This window comes from Hyaena hyaena, unplaced genomic scaffold (genome assembly GCF_003009895.1).
Source record: "Hyaena hyaena isolate Hyena2069 unplaced genomic scaffold, ASM300989v1 scaffold_0, whole genome shotgun sequence".
Taxonomy (NCBI): domain Eukaryota; kingdom Metazoa; phylum Chordata; class Mammalia; order Carnivora; family Hyaenidae; genus Hyaena; species Hyaena hyaena.
The window spans coordinates 4,125,640-4,141,885 of record NW_024080632.1 but is presented as its reverse complement, the minus strand read 5'-3'; the positions used below and the strand labels follow the sequence as shown (position 1 = coordinate 4,141,885).

General features: G+C 53.0%; 1 protein-coding gene across 7 annotated transcripts in view; it reads right to left on the bottom strand.

The window, feature by feature from the left end:
• The window catches only part of KDM2B (lysine demethylase 2B), a 125,427-nt gene that overhangs the window by 74,453 nt on the left and 34,728 nt on the right, over positions 1-16,246 (bottom strand). For all 7 annotated transcript variants that reach the window (XM_039231954.1, XM_039231809.1, XM_039231684.1 and 4 more), the window contains exons 7-8: positions 7,922-8,015; positions 6,766-6,919 (exon numbers count right to left, since the gene is read on the bottom strand). In XM_039231954.1, the coding sequence (XP_039087885.1) occupies positions 6,766-6,919; positions 7,922-8,015 (248 nt within the window). The remainder of the gene's footprint in view (positions 1-6,765; positions 6,920-7,921; positions 8,016-16,246) is intronic.

Sequence of the window (16,246 nt, the reverse complement as noted above, 5' to 3'; positions counted from 1 at the left end):
ACCCAAAACACGCCAGCCCTGAGTCACAGGCAGCCACAGGTGCCCACGGCTGCCAGGAGCAATGGTGCCACCTGGGAAGAGAGCCGGGAGGCCACTGCTGTCATCTATAGGACACTCGGGGCGCGGGTCCTCCCTGCTGGGCAGAGGGTGGGATGAGCGGGCAGTCCCCCGGGGAGAGCAGGGAAAACCGACAGCCAAGAGCATGGGAAGGAAGGCTCTGTGGAACCTGGTTCTGCTGTGAGCGCCCCACGTCTCCAGCTCTGCTGAGCAGGTGCACCCTTATGGAGTCACTGGGCACCTTCCCACCTCCGTACAGGGCAAGTTCAGCTGCCACCTTTAAAGCCTCAGTTTCCACATCTGCTTCAGCCTCTCCACCTCAGAGGTGTACCAGCTGACTTTCTCAGCTTACATTTTCGAATTTTTGCCAAGCAGCACTACGCGGTCTATTATTGCTCCCATGACCACTATCCATGTTATGTAAGCAACACTGCCTAAGACTGGGACCCAGGACCGCCAGGGCCAGGTAGGGCACACGGTGGGGGGAAGCCTGAACGGGGCAAAGATGCCCAGGTCCCGTTCCTATGCTATTCACACGGACGGCCCCAATGGACGTCTACAGGCAGTGACTCCTGGTCGGCTCAAGACGGGTGGTTGGCAGCTTGAGGGCCTTGCCGAAGATTCCCCGTGTTGTTGCGGGCTCTACAGAAAGCCCAAGTCCCAGGACCTGGGCTGGAAACTGTCCCATGGCCGACTCACCATGCGATGGGGGGCACTCGACCACCCCCTCTCCTGGCCTCCACCTGCCTGCATGAGACGAGGGAGATCATTGCCTCCCTTGCGGGGAATCTGGTGAGCAAGAACTCAGTCCACAAAAGCAACTGCCACTGATATTCGTGGAGGTCTCATCCACCTCGAGGGCTTTGCAAACAGCGATGCTCATGTAAATCTGCATTTATCAGCCCTGGACTCTCCCTTCTGTCCTATCTGGTGGAAATGTAGACACACCTGATGTACACCCTGTGACGCTGCTATGTGAGCAAAGAGAGGTTCTGTTTCAAGTGGAATGGCAGGGACTCTATACCCCCAGGCACTTCATGGGGTTCTGGAAGCTTCTACCCACTCTTGTCCCCAAGCCAGGGCCTCACAGGTGGGTCAGGCAGTCTCAAATGGATTAGTAACTGCCTCCTCCAGCCTTCCTCAAATCTATTCCATGACTTCCATACTACCCTCAGAAAGAAACATGGAATAATAGCGTTCATAGGCCCCATCCACCCCCACCCTCCCAATGGCATCTCCTTGGCTGCTCCCCAGGAAGCACGAGAGCGCAGGTGTCCCAAGCTGGTGACTGGGCTGGGGAGGCTGGCATCTGTCTCTTGCTTCCAGGCCAGAGTCACCAACAACGTGAAGGCAATAACAGAGACTATTCAGGCCAAGCGACAAGGGACAGATCAATCATGGAAGGAAAGCAGGCGACCCACAAAACCTACGGACAGGTGTCCTCTGGGACCTGAGGGACAGGGCACATGGAGTCTTGCCCACAAGCCAAATACTCAGGATTCAGAAACCAAAGCTCCCCCACCCTGCCCCTGCCCCACCTACACCCACACTTGTCTATCTTTGTGGCTGCTCTAGGAGTAAACCCAAAAAGCACAGAACTTGGGGGCACTTCACAGAAGGCCATGACCTGCTTCCTTAGCTGAGCTAGGCCAGGCCCCAGGCTGCCCACTGCCGCTGGCGGGATGAAGCAAGAATGGCCTTTCCCTTGGGGATGAGCACTGGGTGTTATATGGAAACCAACTTGACAATAAACTATTAAAAAAAAAAAAAAAGAATCTCCTTTCCTTTCCAGGACCCCATAGTTGATACAAGGGACCCAAACTGGCAGGTCACAAGCTGCAGCAGATTCAGGAGTGTGTTTAGTGTGACCCACATGTGTTACAGAAATGGGAAAATTTCTCAAGACAATCCAAATTATTTCCTTCTCTAGAAAAACAGGAAGATGGGCCCGTAAGCTACTCTCATATGGCTTTAACTGGCCGGAGGGGAGTAACAGTTGTCTCATTTCCCTGAGCACAACCACCCTCTGTGTCACATCCAGCCTTCTTTACTTCCACCCTCTCTCCCTGCTCTGTACCCATTTTATAGGCGGGTCATCTGAGGCCCCAGCTACATTACTCTATTAAGTAGCTTCAGATTACTTTTTCTCAGACTGGCCCAAGTCTAAGAAACACCTAGGGCTACCCGTGAATTTTGAGTCATGGGTGATTCTTACTACAAGGCAAAGATGGGAAATACTTTCAGGCCAGTACAAGCCACTGACCCCAGGGCCCTTCCTAGGTCCCACCACCCTGGATGGACATGCATTCAAGAGGATCCGTCTTATAGCTTCCTTACCACCTTCCACACCGCCAGTGGGCCCTTAAGAAAGTTTTAGGGGCTCCTGTGTGGCTCAGTTGGTTAAGTGTCCAACTTTGGCTCAGGTCATGATCTCATGGTTTGTAAGTTCAAGCCCCGTGTCCGGCTCTTGAGAGCCTAGAGCCTGCTTGGATTCTGTGTGTGTGTGTGTGTCTCTCTCTCTGCCCCTCCCTTGTTCACGTGCTCTCTCTCTCTCAAAAATAAACATTAAAAAAGAAAAAAAAAAAACAGAAAGTTTGTTAAACGAGCAAATAATTTTCCCAAAGTCATATGGCCGAGAAGGAAGGCCAGATCCTAAGTCTGCTGACTCCCAGGCTAAAGGCAAATCAGGTCAACTCTGAAACTACACACACTTGGGTTCTTGCCCTGCTCTGTTGTTTATTAACTGTGTGACCTTGGACCAGTTTGTTCCCCTCTCTGGGCCCCAGGAACCTTCTTTACTTAAAGAAAAGGCAGGGGGGGGGAAATAAGCATGCTCTCTACATGCTTACAAAAAGGTAAGTAAGATACGTAAAATGTTGTTGCTCAGTAACGCAAGGTATTACCATTAACTATAGTTCATTAAGCAGCCAGAGAAAGAGGCTGAGCCCATCGATGTGGTCAGGGCATTGGCCACAGGTCCCCTACATGAAGGAAAAAGGTGTCACTGGGTTTCTGACTTCCTACTCCTTGGGAATGATTTCCACCTCAAGCTTTCTTTCCACCTAGTGATCAGGCTGAATATGGGTAAGTTGCCGGCCACTCCTGACCCTGACTGTGTGCCCTGGGGAGGCAACTGTACTCCCACTGCCTCTGTCTCATCAACAGGACAAACCCAGGCCCCTTTCGCCAGATCATCTCACTCAGCCACCTTCAGGTGTTCCTCTTCCAGGCAGCTTTCCTAGACCACCCAGGAATGAGGCCTGAGAACCACCCACTCCCACAGCACAGCCAGTACCCAACCTCTTCACTCCAGACACAAGAAGAAAAGAGTGAAACCACATCTCATGAAGACTGTAACATTTAAAACCCTCCCACGCCAGCAGCCTCCCGTTAGCCTTGAGTTGAAGACTTGCTGAATGGCCCATGGGGAGACAGGAGGCCAGCATCAGGGAAGAGGTCACATGTCTAAGGTCACACTGTGGGGACAAAAACCCACGTCAGAGGTGAGAAATGCCAGAATTAGATTCTCTGCTCCCAATATAGAAAACCCACATGCAAGGGGCTGTGCTCCCCAAGGCTATCTCTCCAACTCTCCACCCAAAACCACATTCCAAACACCCCAACTCTCAGATGTGTGTCTCCCCACAGCTCAAGGGGCGTGGGTGCTGGAAAGAATTCCCAGGTGCCCATCTACCTCAGTGACCGCAAAACTCTGGTCCTTCAATTTTCGCTGGTTGGCAACAAAATGAAGAAAATGAAAATGGTATACATTTTCATAAACTCAAAACTATCAAATTTAAAATACTGTCCATTATTCTGAAATTTCATACTTCCAACTTTTTTAGCGTCAGAATCATCTCCCATTCATGAAAATCAGCAATAGTAGATGCCAGGTGTTTTGGGGTTTGTTTTTAAAAATTTTTTAAGTTTATGTATTTATTTTTGAAGGAGACAGAGACAGTGTGAGTGGGGAGGGTCAGAGAGAGAGAGGGGAGAGAGAAAATCCCAAGCAGGCTCCACACTGTCAGTTCAGAGCCCAATGCGGGGCTTGAACTCATGAAAACATGAGATCATAACCTGAGCTGAAACCGAGATTCAGATGCTTAACCGACTGAGCCACCCTGATGCCCCTGGGTTTGTTTGTTTTTTAACACCCATCTTTAGCAAAACTACAAGTTTGTAACTATAAGCTCTCAACTTTTTTTCCCCCAATGGTCCCTGCAGAAATCAACGCTTGGGAACCACACGTACCCCCAGCCTCTGAGAACGTGACAAATTCTAACTATCCCTTTTTTGTTTCCCAAACATCCTGGTGTCTCACTCATAACCCTCAGGGCCAAGGAGTCCTTGCTGGTATCTAACTCAACATCTGCTAGCTGTAGTTCAAATCCTACTCTTGCCTTCAACAAACACACCTCTGCTGGGGCTCAGATGCTACTTCTCAAGACCTTTTCCAACTTGCTAAGTCCCCAAAATGCACACCCTGCCCATCCCAGACTGAGGGAACCCAATGAGCCACCTCCCAACTCTGGCCAAGGCCCTAAGGAAAGAAAGCCAGTCTTCCCAGGGAGGCTAGGAGGCTTGCTTTCAGGGAGGGCTGGGTACGAGGGACCTTGAGGGTTTCACAGGTTAGCCCTACCCACTCTCATTGTGGAGACTGGATAGTTGAGGCAGACAGGGGAAAAGACCAGCCCAAAGTTCCTTTGAGCACACCTTAGAAGGGTACCATCTCCTGCCCGATTCTCCATGCCACATAGGCCAGGTTATATACCATAAATACTGCCCACCAACTGCAACACATTCCTGTCCCAAACAGGGGTCCCTCCCCTCCCCCAAGTCTGAGGATGGACCTGGGGCCATGGTAACAAAGTCACTCCCTCTAAACCCCAACGTTTCCAAATCCCCAATTTCCCTAACAGTGAAATCTCTACCTTCGGCCCAACTTTCTAGAAGAGCCCAAGTGTGCAGGCCCTATCCCCTCAGTGGGAACTGCTACCGAAATGGCCCCCTCTTCGCGTGACACTAGCACTTGATGTCCAGACCCAAGGCCAGCTTCCAACCCAACTTTCTGAAACCTAAGTGTGACCAGCTTCTCCCTCCAATGGATCTTAGCTGCTTCAAAGGATATTCCGGAGGTTCAAGCCTCCACTCAGTGGCAAATTCCCTGCAGGCTTCTTGGCACAGCCATATATAGAGCCTCTACTTGTATATATCCAGTGGCAAGGAGCTCACTACCTAGCTGAGCTAGTCATTCCAACACCACTTGGTTGTACCTCTTCTTTCAGGAGACAATCTTTCAACCAGCCGACTGATGTTCCCATACACCTTTACTCTCCTGGGTAAAACCACCGAATTCCTCCTTCCAATTCACTCATCTGGGGGTGCCTGGGTGGCTCAGTCGGTTAAGCATCCAACTTTTGATCTCGGCTCAGGTCATGATCTCACAGTTTGTGAGTTCAAGCCCCACATCGGGCTCTGTGCTGACAGCTTGGAGTCTAGAGTCTGCTTCAGAATGTGTGTCTCCCTCTCTCTCTGCCCTTCCCCCACTTGTGTGCTCACTCGCATGCTCTGTCTCTCACAAAATAAATAAACTAAAAAAAAAAAAAAAAAAAAGACAAGTTCATCTCACCTGATATGGTATCCAGACTCCTATCTCTAGGTTAGCTAACCTCCTATATGTGACCTGACTCCCTTACTCTATACAGTGGACTGTCACCTCCCTCATCCTGGGTAAAATGTTTCCATTAATCAGCCAAAGACTGTACTCCCTGACCCGTAGGGCATCTGTCATATTCACTGGTGACTCAGCCTGTAACTGTCCAAAGCCCTCAGTCCATCACCAAAGAGCTGTAGACATGTAGGTCTTAGCTCACTCCAGTCTTCACTACTACCCTGGGAAGTCTAATTCCCATTTTACAGACAGGAACACCGAGGCACAGAGAGATTAAGCCACTTCCGTGAAGTCACAACCTGAACGCAGTATAGCTGAAATTTAAACTAAGGCTGTGCAGTTTGACTCCGGGGCCAGCACTCTTAATTACTGCCCTCTATATACTTGTGCTGTTAATTTCTTTTTCTTTTTCCTTCTTAATTTTTCTTTTGAAGGCAGGGGAAGTCCAAGTGCAAGAGCCAGCATTGACCTCAACTACATTTCACCTGCTTGTGCAGGAAGGAGGCTGCCACACTGGGTCCTTCCCCAATGCCACACTGCCCTCTGCCCATTCCCCAGGCTTTCAGGCACCCCCATAAAACTCCCGGCCCTGAGGTCTGCCCTTCCCCAGAACCTGCCACAGACTGCACCCTCCATACTTTGCTTCCTTGGGAAAACAACACAATTCCTCCTTCCAGGGGGTGACCCTACCCCCTCCCCACAGTACCACTGTCATGCCCTCATACAGAAATTCCACAGGAAGTCCTGGGGAAGGCATCCACACTTCCCGGGAGGGAGGGCCCTGTGCTCTTTCCCAGGAGCAAATTCTAGCCCACAGGCAGAGAGACACAGGTTAATGTGAGAGCGGAAGGGGGCTGTTTTTCCCTACAGCCGAGGCCTGCTCCTCTCAGAGACGGCCAAATGCCACGAGGCCCACAGAATCCCGTCCCTTGGCCCCAAACCCTGGCTGAGGCCCCAGGGATGCAGGAGCCTTCTCCCAGTGCTGGGAGAGCCAGGCGCCGAGGGAGAGCCCAGCGCCAGCCTTGGCCGGAACCTACCGGAAGGGATGAAAAACGTGTAGCCCTGTTTCAGCTCAATTCTCTGGCATCGCTCCACGCGGTCTCCCAGGAAGATGTCACTCTGTTTTCCTGACAGCACCCACTCCTCGTACAGTGCCAAATTGTGTAGGGTTGGAGGAATCAGCCAAAAGATCTTGGGAGGAAAAGGAGGCAATCAGCTGGAGATCCGGGCCAAAGTCCTGGATTTCTTCCAGGCTGGGCCACAACCCAAGGAGACAGCCCCACCTGCCTGGGAGTGGGGGGCGGGGGAGGGGGACAGGACAGGGCACACGCCCAGGACCCGGCCCTAAGAGTCTCTGGGGTGGCAGGGGAGTTATGCCACCATCCTGGACACCCTTTGGCCTGCCTTTAGGGAATCTCCGTTCCCGGTAAAACACCAGGGTGGGTAGACTTCCTGGACTGAGAGGAACATTCTTTCTCCTAAGCCACAGGCTTGTTGAGGAGGTAAGGGAAGGAGAGGATGGGAATTTCCTAAGTCGTCTGATCAAATGGCCCAATAAATAAATAAGCCCAGCTTGTGTTCACTCTGGAGAAGGAGGAAAAACATCTGGAACCAGGCAGGATGACTTCCTACCCAGAATTTCTTCTCACGTGTTTGGTTAAGACGAATCTACACACAGCCCCAGATGAGCAGGGCGCCACGCATACTCAAGGAGCACCCACACCCGTGCAGGGTGCACACAGGGGCGAACAGAGCGGGAGCCTCCCAAACGCACGCCCCACCTCCTCCCTCTGGGTGACGCCTGTCCCTCATGTAAAATGTCCATGGACGCAGGTGGTGCTGGCCACTAGACTTGTACGTTTAACGGTCTCGATGCTGGAGCTGAAAACTCCAACGGGGAAAAGGAATGCTGGCAATTCTCGGGAACCAAAGCTGGAGTTCTAATCTGGCCTAAGATGCTTAGAACACTGGGACTGGGTGGGCAGGTGTGAACAGGTGGCCAGATGTGGTACAGAAGACTTGACCTTGATCCTCCTCTCCAGGAGGAGACAGAGAGGGAGGAGGTGGCCCTGAAAGTAGTCACGGAGCAAGGGCTAGCTGGTCGTGGGGCAGGGAGCAGGCGAGAGCAGCGAGCCCCTCCAGGAAGAAGCAGTCAGGGACGTACAGAGGTTGAAGAAACAAAGCTCAACTCACCTTCCCACCCCGGAAAACATGGTACCAAACCGAAGTGCCTCCAAAGTCGATGTGGAAGTCAGTGAAACAACCTTTGACGCTCATCAGACAGTACCTGTGGCACGGAAGCAGGGAGCAGAGAAAACAATTCAGCCCCTGAATCCTAGGTGAGCCTGCAGCTTCAGGGATGCTTGACCTGCTGCCCTTTTACAAATGCTCACACTGGGGAATTTTTTTTTCTCTTCCTTTTGAACCCAGTTCTCATCGGAGTTCCCCATGGGGGAAGCCCCTGTGATCAGATGATGAATCTCAAGCACTGGCCACCTGCCCCCCAGGCTGGGGGAGGCATTTTTGTTTTCAGGTTCCCAGGAGAGAGCTGGCAACCCACAGGCCACTTGGTTCCTTCCTCCCTGACAGCTTCTACTCTGGCCCCACCCCCACCCCCACTCTAGCGAGAGGCTTCCTTTCTGCTCCTTCCTGTACCTGCAGTTCTCCCAAGCTGCTGGTCCCCTTCGCAGCAGCTGGACCCCCTGGGATTCTATTGTAAACCACCTGCAGGGCTTGCCAATTACCAGTCCCCATTCATCTCCTCATTCATTCAACAATCGTTTACTGAGAGCCAACCCGTGGTCCGGCGCAGAGCTAGGCATGACACAGAGAAAGGCATAATAAGAATGCCCAAGACACCTGCCCTTCGGGACGGGACAGTCTTAATGGAGCACTGCACAGTAAAAGTTAAATGGCAAGACAAACTGCAGGAGACTGAGAAGTGAGCAATGCAGCTCAAAGGACGTGGTACCAGCCATGAAAAGATCACAGTGTATGATTTCACGTATATGGTACGGTCAGGATAGGCAAACCTACAGAGACAGAGTAGCTTTGTGGTGGCCAGGGCCTGGGGGTGAGGGTGGGAGGGGGCAGGGATGGAGAGTGACTGCTAATAGGTACAGGGTTTCATTTTGGGGTGACAAAAATGTCCCGAAATGGACTGTGAATGCACAACTCTGTAAACATACAGAACCACTGAATTGTACACTTTAAATGGATGAGTCGTACGTGAATTGTATCTCCATAGAGCTGCTAAAAAAAAAGGGAAGAGATTAACAGAAGATGTTGGGGGTGGATGGTGGACAGGCAGAGGGGAGAACCTGGGTCTCAGAGGCTTGGGTGGAAGAGGTGAATTGGGGAGGAGGAACCCGCCAGCAGCCCCCCTTCTCAGCTCTAGCAGCAGCCAGATAACCCACCCTTCCTTACAGGAACTCACCAGCCTCCTCCCTTCTCCCTTGACACGCTGCCCTCCTGGGGGTGGGCAGAGCTTAAGTGGGGGAGGGGGGCGGGGGTGCAGAGCAGGCTTCCAAGTCCAGGCCTGGAAGCCAGTGATGCCAGGGTCCCCCTCTTTGCCTCCCACCCCTTCCCATAAGAGCCACCGGCTGCACGGATGGGGCAGCCTCCCCACGGCTCATGCTCACGCACCTTGGCATCTCCGCAGGCCCACACGCACATGCTTACCCCACTGACCTCTTTTTCCCGCTGCACTTTGCTTTTCCATGGTTTGGGGAAGAGGGGAGGAATGGTGCTGGGACAGGCAGGGAGGAGCCAGCAGCAAGCCCCAGTGGAGATAATAGGGGTAGGGGGGGCGTGGGGCTGAGCTGGTTAGGAGGCTGGTGGGCTCCGGTGCCCCCCTCCCTCTAGCTGCCTTTTGCACCTCACATTCAGGTGGACCCGGGGCTCAGCAGTATGCAGGCAGCGTGCCCCGCGTCCCTCCTCCGGATAGGCTGGAAGGAGCCTTAACCATGTGTCTGCAGGAGGCTGACAAATCAGAAGGCCTTCCTGCACATCAGAGCCCCGCTGCCTAGCAACCCCATCGGAGGGGTGTAGTTGACAGCACAGGACGCAGCGCTGTCACGAAGACAGGCGCGGGCTGGGCTGCGGGGCTGGCGCTGGGGTTGTTAAAGTCCCAGCTCCGCTTGGGCCCTACACCCTCCCGCCTCCACCCAGCACGCCCCTGCCAGGTCGCTACTCTGAAGACCCCAGTAATCCTCTTCTCTCCAAGGAAATGGGGGTGGGGAGTGGGGGTGAAGCCCTAACCCACCCCACCCCACACGGACACACCGGCCTCCCCTCCAAGCACCACTTCAAAATATTAGTCCTCATTTTCCTAAAACCACCTCTACGTCTGGCTTTCTTTTTTCTTTTCTTTTCTTAATCTAACCTTGGTTTCCACCCCCTCCAGGCCTCAGCGGAAAACAGCCTCGTGAAAACAATTTAAGTGTTTGTGGGGTGGAGCCAGGAGATGTGCTTCGTTCAGTCGGCAGCTGGATAGCAACCCAGGTGCCGGCAACCGAGAGGAGTGGAACGTGCTCCTGGGCACCAGGCCCCAGGCTGGCCTGGCCACACCGGTCACCATTCCTGAACCACCCGCCCCCCCCCCGCCCCCAACCTCCCCAGCACGCGTGGACGGAATCACTAAGAGCTGCGGCAGCTCTGTGCAAGGAAAGTTCTCCAAGTTGTGCTTGTGTCTGATCTGCCCTCCGGGTCACCCCTTCAGCATCCTCTGGGGCCCTTCGGAGCTTGGGGGCGCCACTTCCAGACCCGCCTCTCCTAGAGAGGCCCCTCCTCCCATGTCCCTCATTTCCTGGCCGCTAGGCCGGGCCGTCCCTCCCGCCGGGCAATTGCATGCGTTGGAGCAGCCAGGGTGGCTGTGACAGGGAGGCTTTGTCCGGGGCCCCTAACAGCCGCCACCCCCGCCCTCCCGCCTGCCCCGCGCTCATTCCGGGTCTCCCCCCTCACTCCTGCTCCCGCTCGCTCTGGCGTGACGCCTTTGCACTGACCTCTACAGCTTCCTCTTCCAAAGCACACCGCAGTCACATGGGCACCCCGGCTCTGTGCCACGGCCGCTAAGCTCTCCCCGCCGGCCAGCCAGCCTGGCTTCCGCCTCGGCTGCCCCTTGCCCGGAAAGCCGCGCCCCTCGACCCCCACCCCCCACCGCCCCGGTGGCTTCTGTGCCGGAGAGCACCCTCCAAGTTGGGGGATGAGGCTGAGGCGCCCCCGCTCTAAGCCTTTGGGGGGTTCCCGCTTCCCAAGGCCCGGGCTAGCTGGGGAGGAGCGTGATAGGAGGGGCGCTGCACCTGCAGCATCAACTTTGGGGCACTGCCTGGGATCCGGGGAAGCCGGGCGACCCCACCCCGCCCTTTTCCCTCCAACTTAGCGAAACTCCCCCGGCACCTCAGGAGGCATCCCTTCGGGCAAAGGTCTTGATGGGGGGCGGGGGGGGGGACCTGGGGAAAGCTGGCACCGGATGACTGGGCTGGAGGCGCCGATCGCGCGCGCACACACACTACACACTTACACGCAGCCCCGAGAGACACAAAGAGCTGCTCCGCGACGCCGGCCGCGCAACCCGCGAGCCGGAGGCGACCCACACCCCGCCCCGGCGCGCCCCAGAGGAGTGTTGATTCCCGGGTGGCCCCGGGCCCGCAGGGCGCAGCGCAGGGACGCCCGCCCGGCCCCGCCCGGCGAGCCCGCGGTTACCCTCGGCGGCGGCGGCAGCGCGGTTCCCGGGCGTCCCCTTCGGCAGCGCAGGATCGACGCGCGCCCGGCCCCGGCGAGCGGAGCCGAGCCCCCTCCACGGCGCTGCCAGGGCCCGGCCGAGGACTGTGCAGCCCTCGCTCTCTTCCTTCCTTCCTCGGGGAGCCGGGCGCAGCCTGCGCTCATCCCCGCGCTGAAACTGAACACCCGCGCGGCGCGGCGGCCGCCAGGAAGGAGGAGGGAGGCCGCGGCGGCGACAGGGAAGCCAGCGGGCCAGCGCCAGGGGAGGCCGCCGCCGCCCACGGCCGCCCCCTCGCCCCGGCTGAGTGGAGGCACGCGGGTAGCTCCACAGGCGGGCGCTCAGGAACCCCTGCGCCCCCGTTTTCAGGGAGTGTGGACGCCGTCCTGCTACTGGAGGTGACCACCCAGCAAAGCCACCTTCTTTAAATGTGTCTGTCCATCGGGGCACGGCTAGGGGCCGGAGGGAGTGTCAGATCCCAGGTCTGGCAGCTCCAGAGACCAGGGATGCTGCTCTAGCCCCAAAGCAGATGATCTCTGTGACCTTGGGCAACTTACTTTCCCTCCCTGAGCAGGTTTTCTCATCCTAATGGCAGGGAGGTGACCTGAAGTTCAACTCTCCAGTCTAAGATGTCCCTTAACTGCCCCCTTAGTAGCTGTGCAACCATGCATCATAGAATTACTGTGGGAATTCACTGCGATATATACATGTTAACACAGTACCTGGCGCTGATTCTTCGATTAAGTCCAATTTTCACAACCCTCTGAGGTCATTCCCAGGATTGTCCCCATTTTACAGATAAGAAAGCAGAGGCTGGGAGGTCATGACTCACCCAGGTCACTATCGCAGGCAGTGAGGATGCTTACCCAAGCAGCCTGGCTCAGAGTTTCTCAGCCCTTCTCCCAGGTCTAACCTGGCAAATCCCAAGACTCTCAAAGAAGCGGTGTCCACAGGTTAGAGTCACGCTCAGCCCCTGACTTCCGGCTGCAGGAGATGGTCCAGCTCAAATCAGAAGTCCCACCCTCCAGGGCATGCTCACCAGGGCCACAGCCCTCCTCCCATTCTGTCCCCACACCCTTCCCCTAAACCCCAAGGGGACAGGAGACCTCTGCAGGGGCAGAAATTAAACTTCTTCATTCTTCGGCCAAATTCCACCTACTGGGGCTATCCACCAATATTAATTAATAGGCTTTAATTATCAAGTGCTAATAATAATAGTTACTTATATGCATGATCTCATTTCACCTTTAAAATAACCCTAGGACCCCTGGCTGGCTCAGTCAGTGGAGCACGTGACTCTTGACCTTAGGGTTGTAAGTTCAAGCCCCATGTTGGGTGTAGAGATTACTCAAAAAAATTAAATCTTCAAAAAATAATAAATAAATACATAAATTAATAAATAAAGACAACCCTATAATCCCCATTTTAGGGAAGTGAACATTGAAGCCATCTCAAGGAATGCCCTGGGCCAGGGTGTTGCTCCCCATGTCAATTACAGGATGGCCCACCCATTAGTACCTCTCCAATGGCCTGCTATGACATTTTTTTTTAATGTTTTATTTATTTCTGAGAAGGAGAGAGAGAGAGAGACAGCATGAGCAAGGGAGGGTCAGAGAGAGGAGACACAGAATGTGAAGCAGGCTCCAGGCTCTAAGACAGCTGTCAGCACAGAGCCCGACCCGGGGCTCAAACCCACGAACCGTGAGATCATACCTGAGCCAAAGTCCGACGCTTAACCAACTGAGCCACCCAGGCGCCTTGGCCTGCTATGAGATTAAACTGTGAACTTTTTTGGAACTGGCTAATTTTCTAACCATATGCATATTCCGCCTATTTGAAAGAGAATATTGTAATCGCAAGAATTATCTCTCACCTTGGATTTGAGCACCAGTCATTGAGTGGCTGTTCTTGAGCAAGGTCTTTGACACACAAAATATAGATGGAGTTAAATGAGCGGAGAGAAGGCCCTGACAGCTGGACCAGGCTGTCCCCACGGGAAAATTATTACTTTTTTAGTCACAAATGCCTCAGCTCAAGTCCCAGCAGGGATCACATCAGATTCATCTGTGTTAAGTATAGCACCCAGCAATACAGCCCTATAATTATTCTAATCAACTGTGTGACATTGGACTATATCTTTCCCCCTCCTGGAATTCAGCATTCCCATTTGTTGAACTAGTCAGGGGCGTCTAACTGGTGGCCCTCATGGGTCAAATCAGACCCTAGATGTGCTTGGTTTGGACAGCACTGTTTTATGTTTTTTGTTATGTTTTTTAAGAAGAATTTTGCGGGGGGGTGCCTGGTGGCTCAGTTGGTTAAGCGTCCAGCTCTTGATTTCAGCTCAGATCATATTCTCATGGCCCATGAGTTCAAGCCCCATGTTGGGCTGTGTGCTGACAGTGCAGAGCCTGCTTGGGATTTTCTCTCTCTCTCAATAAGTAAATAAATAAACTTAAAAAAAAAAAAAAAAGAATTTTTGAAGTTATCCACATCCACACCAGCGCCTACTGTCTTACACTCTGCTGCTACACCTGTTACCAGCACAGAAGCACTATGAACTTCAGTTTCCTTGTCTGTAAAATGAGGAGAGTAACACCTGGCTTCCAGTACTGTTAAGATGTGCGTGCTAAGTGTCTACCACAGTGTCTGCATCTACACATGGCAGCACAGAGAGGCTGGCTTTCTTTGTTCCTCTTGTAAAGGTGTGGATGTAGAGAGGAAAAGCCAGGAATCAAAAAGCCTGGGGTGTGGGTGTGTGGCCCACACAGTTCTGTGCCTGTGTGACGTCAGCAGCCTCCTCTCTAGGTCAGATTCCCTGTGTGATGTATTACACAGGGATGCCCATTTCTAATACCAGCAAACATGGCTGAGGAGAGTTGAAAGTAAATGAGCGCTGTCGAGATAAAAGCCCGGTGCAAATGTGAGACAATAAATCTGAAAGCCAAGGATTCCGATGGCAGTTGGAGACTTGTGTCTACAAGAGGCCTCAAAGACAAATACCTTAAAAAAAAAAAAAAAAGACAAATACCTTGCCCTACCCACATCACAACATCCACTGTAGGGTCCATCTTCCCTACAGCATGGTTGGGAGGTGGGGCAGGGAGGACAGGATCCCCACTTTGTAGAAGGGGAAACTGAGTCCCTAAGAGGAGCTGAGAAACTTCCTGAGGCCACCAGAAACTGCCAGGGGCAGCCCTTGAACCTTGCTCATCCCAGCACCCAGCTGTATCCTATGTCTGGGTTTCAGCATCATGCCCAAGTTTTTCCCCGGTTCTTCCTGCCACCCCCAGAAAGTGTGTGTGGTGCGGGGGGGGGGGGGGGGGGGGGGATGCAGTTCACTCCCAATTATTTAGAGGCCAACTATATGCTTTATGCGGGGTCCCCCTTCCTTTCATTTCTTGTCAGTTCATAGCCTATCTCCATTAAGCCGCAAACCTCATTTCTGCAAATAGCATGTGAGGAGAGAAAAGATTTGCTAATTTCCCTCTGGAATGCATTATAATACCCAGTGGTCCTAAGTGAGAAAGGTATATCCATGCAGAGACCTAGGAGACTGTGGAGGCTTTAAAACATGTCCACAATGGGGCGCCTGGGTGGCTCAGTTGGTTGGACGTCTGACTTCTGCTCAGGTTCATGGGTTTGAGCCCCACGTCGGGCTCTGTGCTGACGGCTGGCTTGGAGCCTGAGACTATTTCAGATTCTGTGTCTCCCTCTCTCTCTGGCCGTCCACTGCTCACGCTCTTGTTCTTTCTCTCTGTCTTTCTCTCTCTCAGAAATAAAGAAAACATTAAAAAAAATTTTTAAATAATAAAATAAAACATGCCCACATAGTCTTTGAGACTTCACCTTTTCAGAGATAGAGCCAAATTCCCCTCCCCTTGGAGTGTGGGCTAGCCATGGTAGCTCACTTTTAATTAACAGAATGTGGTAGAAGGAAACAGCATGTGATTTTTCAAAATTGGGTCCTAATAGGCACTGTGGCTTCTTCTTTGCTGTCTCTTCCCCCACCCTTTTGGGGGGGGTACCAGCTGCCATGTCACAAGTACACTCGAGCAGCCCTATGGAGAGGCCCACATGGTGAAGAACTGAGGCCTCTTGTCAACAGCCATGTTAGTGCGCCATCTTGGAAGTGGGTGCTCCAGCCCCAGTCAAGATAAGCTCAAGAGCAACTATGAGCCAAAAGCAGCCAGCTGAGCCACTCTCAGATTCCTGACCCACAGAAACTGTGCGGTAATGTTGTTTTAAGCTGCTAAGATGTCTTTTTTATTAAGCTATAAAGTTTTAGGAAAATGTTATGCAGCAATAAACTAATACAAGGAGGGCTCCCAAATAGTTTCACTGTTTATCCAATTATTAGGAATTTTCCAAGACAAATAATTCTGGATGGCCAAAACATCCCTGCAGGGTAGAGATGGAGGGCAGGCAATAGCGGAAGTGCACAGGGCCGATGACGTTCCTTCAGCATGCCCTGTCATCCTCTTTTCCCTTCATCTTGCTTTATTTTTTTTAAAGTAATCTCTATACCCAATGTGGGGCTCAAACTAATGGGGCTTTGCTTTATACACTGTACCCTATCAACTACTTAGACGAGGGTCTGCATTTATGGGCACTCAGTAAACCCGGCAATAGATAACTGATACACTAACTTATCCTTTACATCTTTTGTCTCCCACAAAGTTACAGCTACCCCCTTGACAACCTCCAGCACCCTTAGCCTTAAGTATCTCAGCCAGAGCCCATTAGAATTCTGAAACCCCCCTCCATGATCAAACTGAACAAACCCTGGAGCCAGGGAGAAG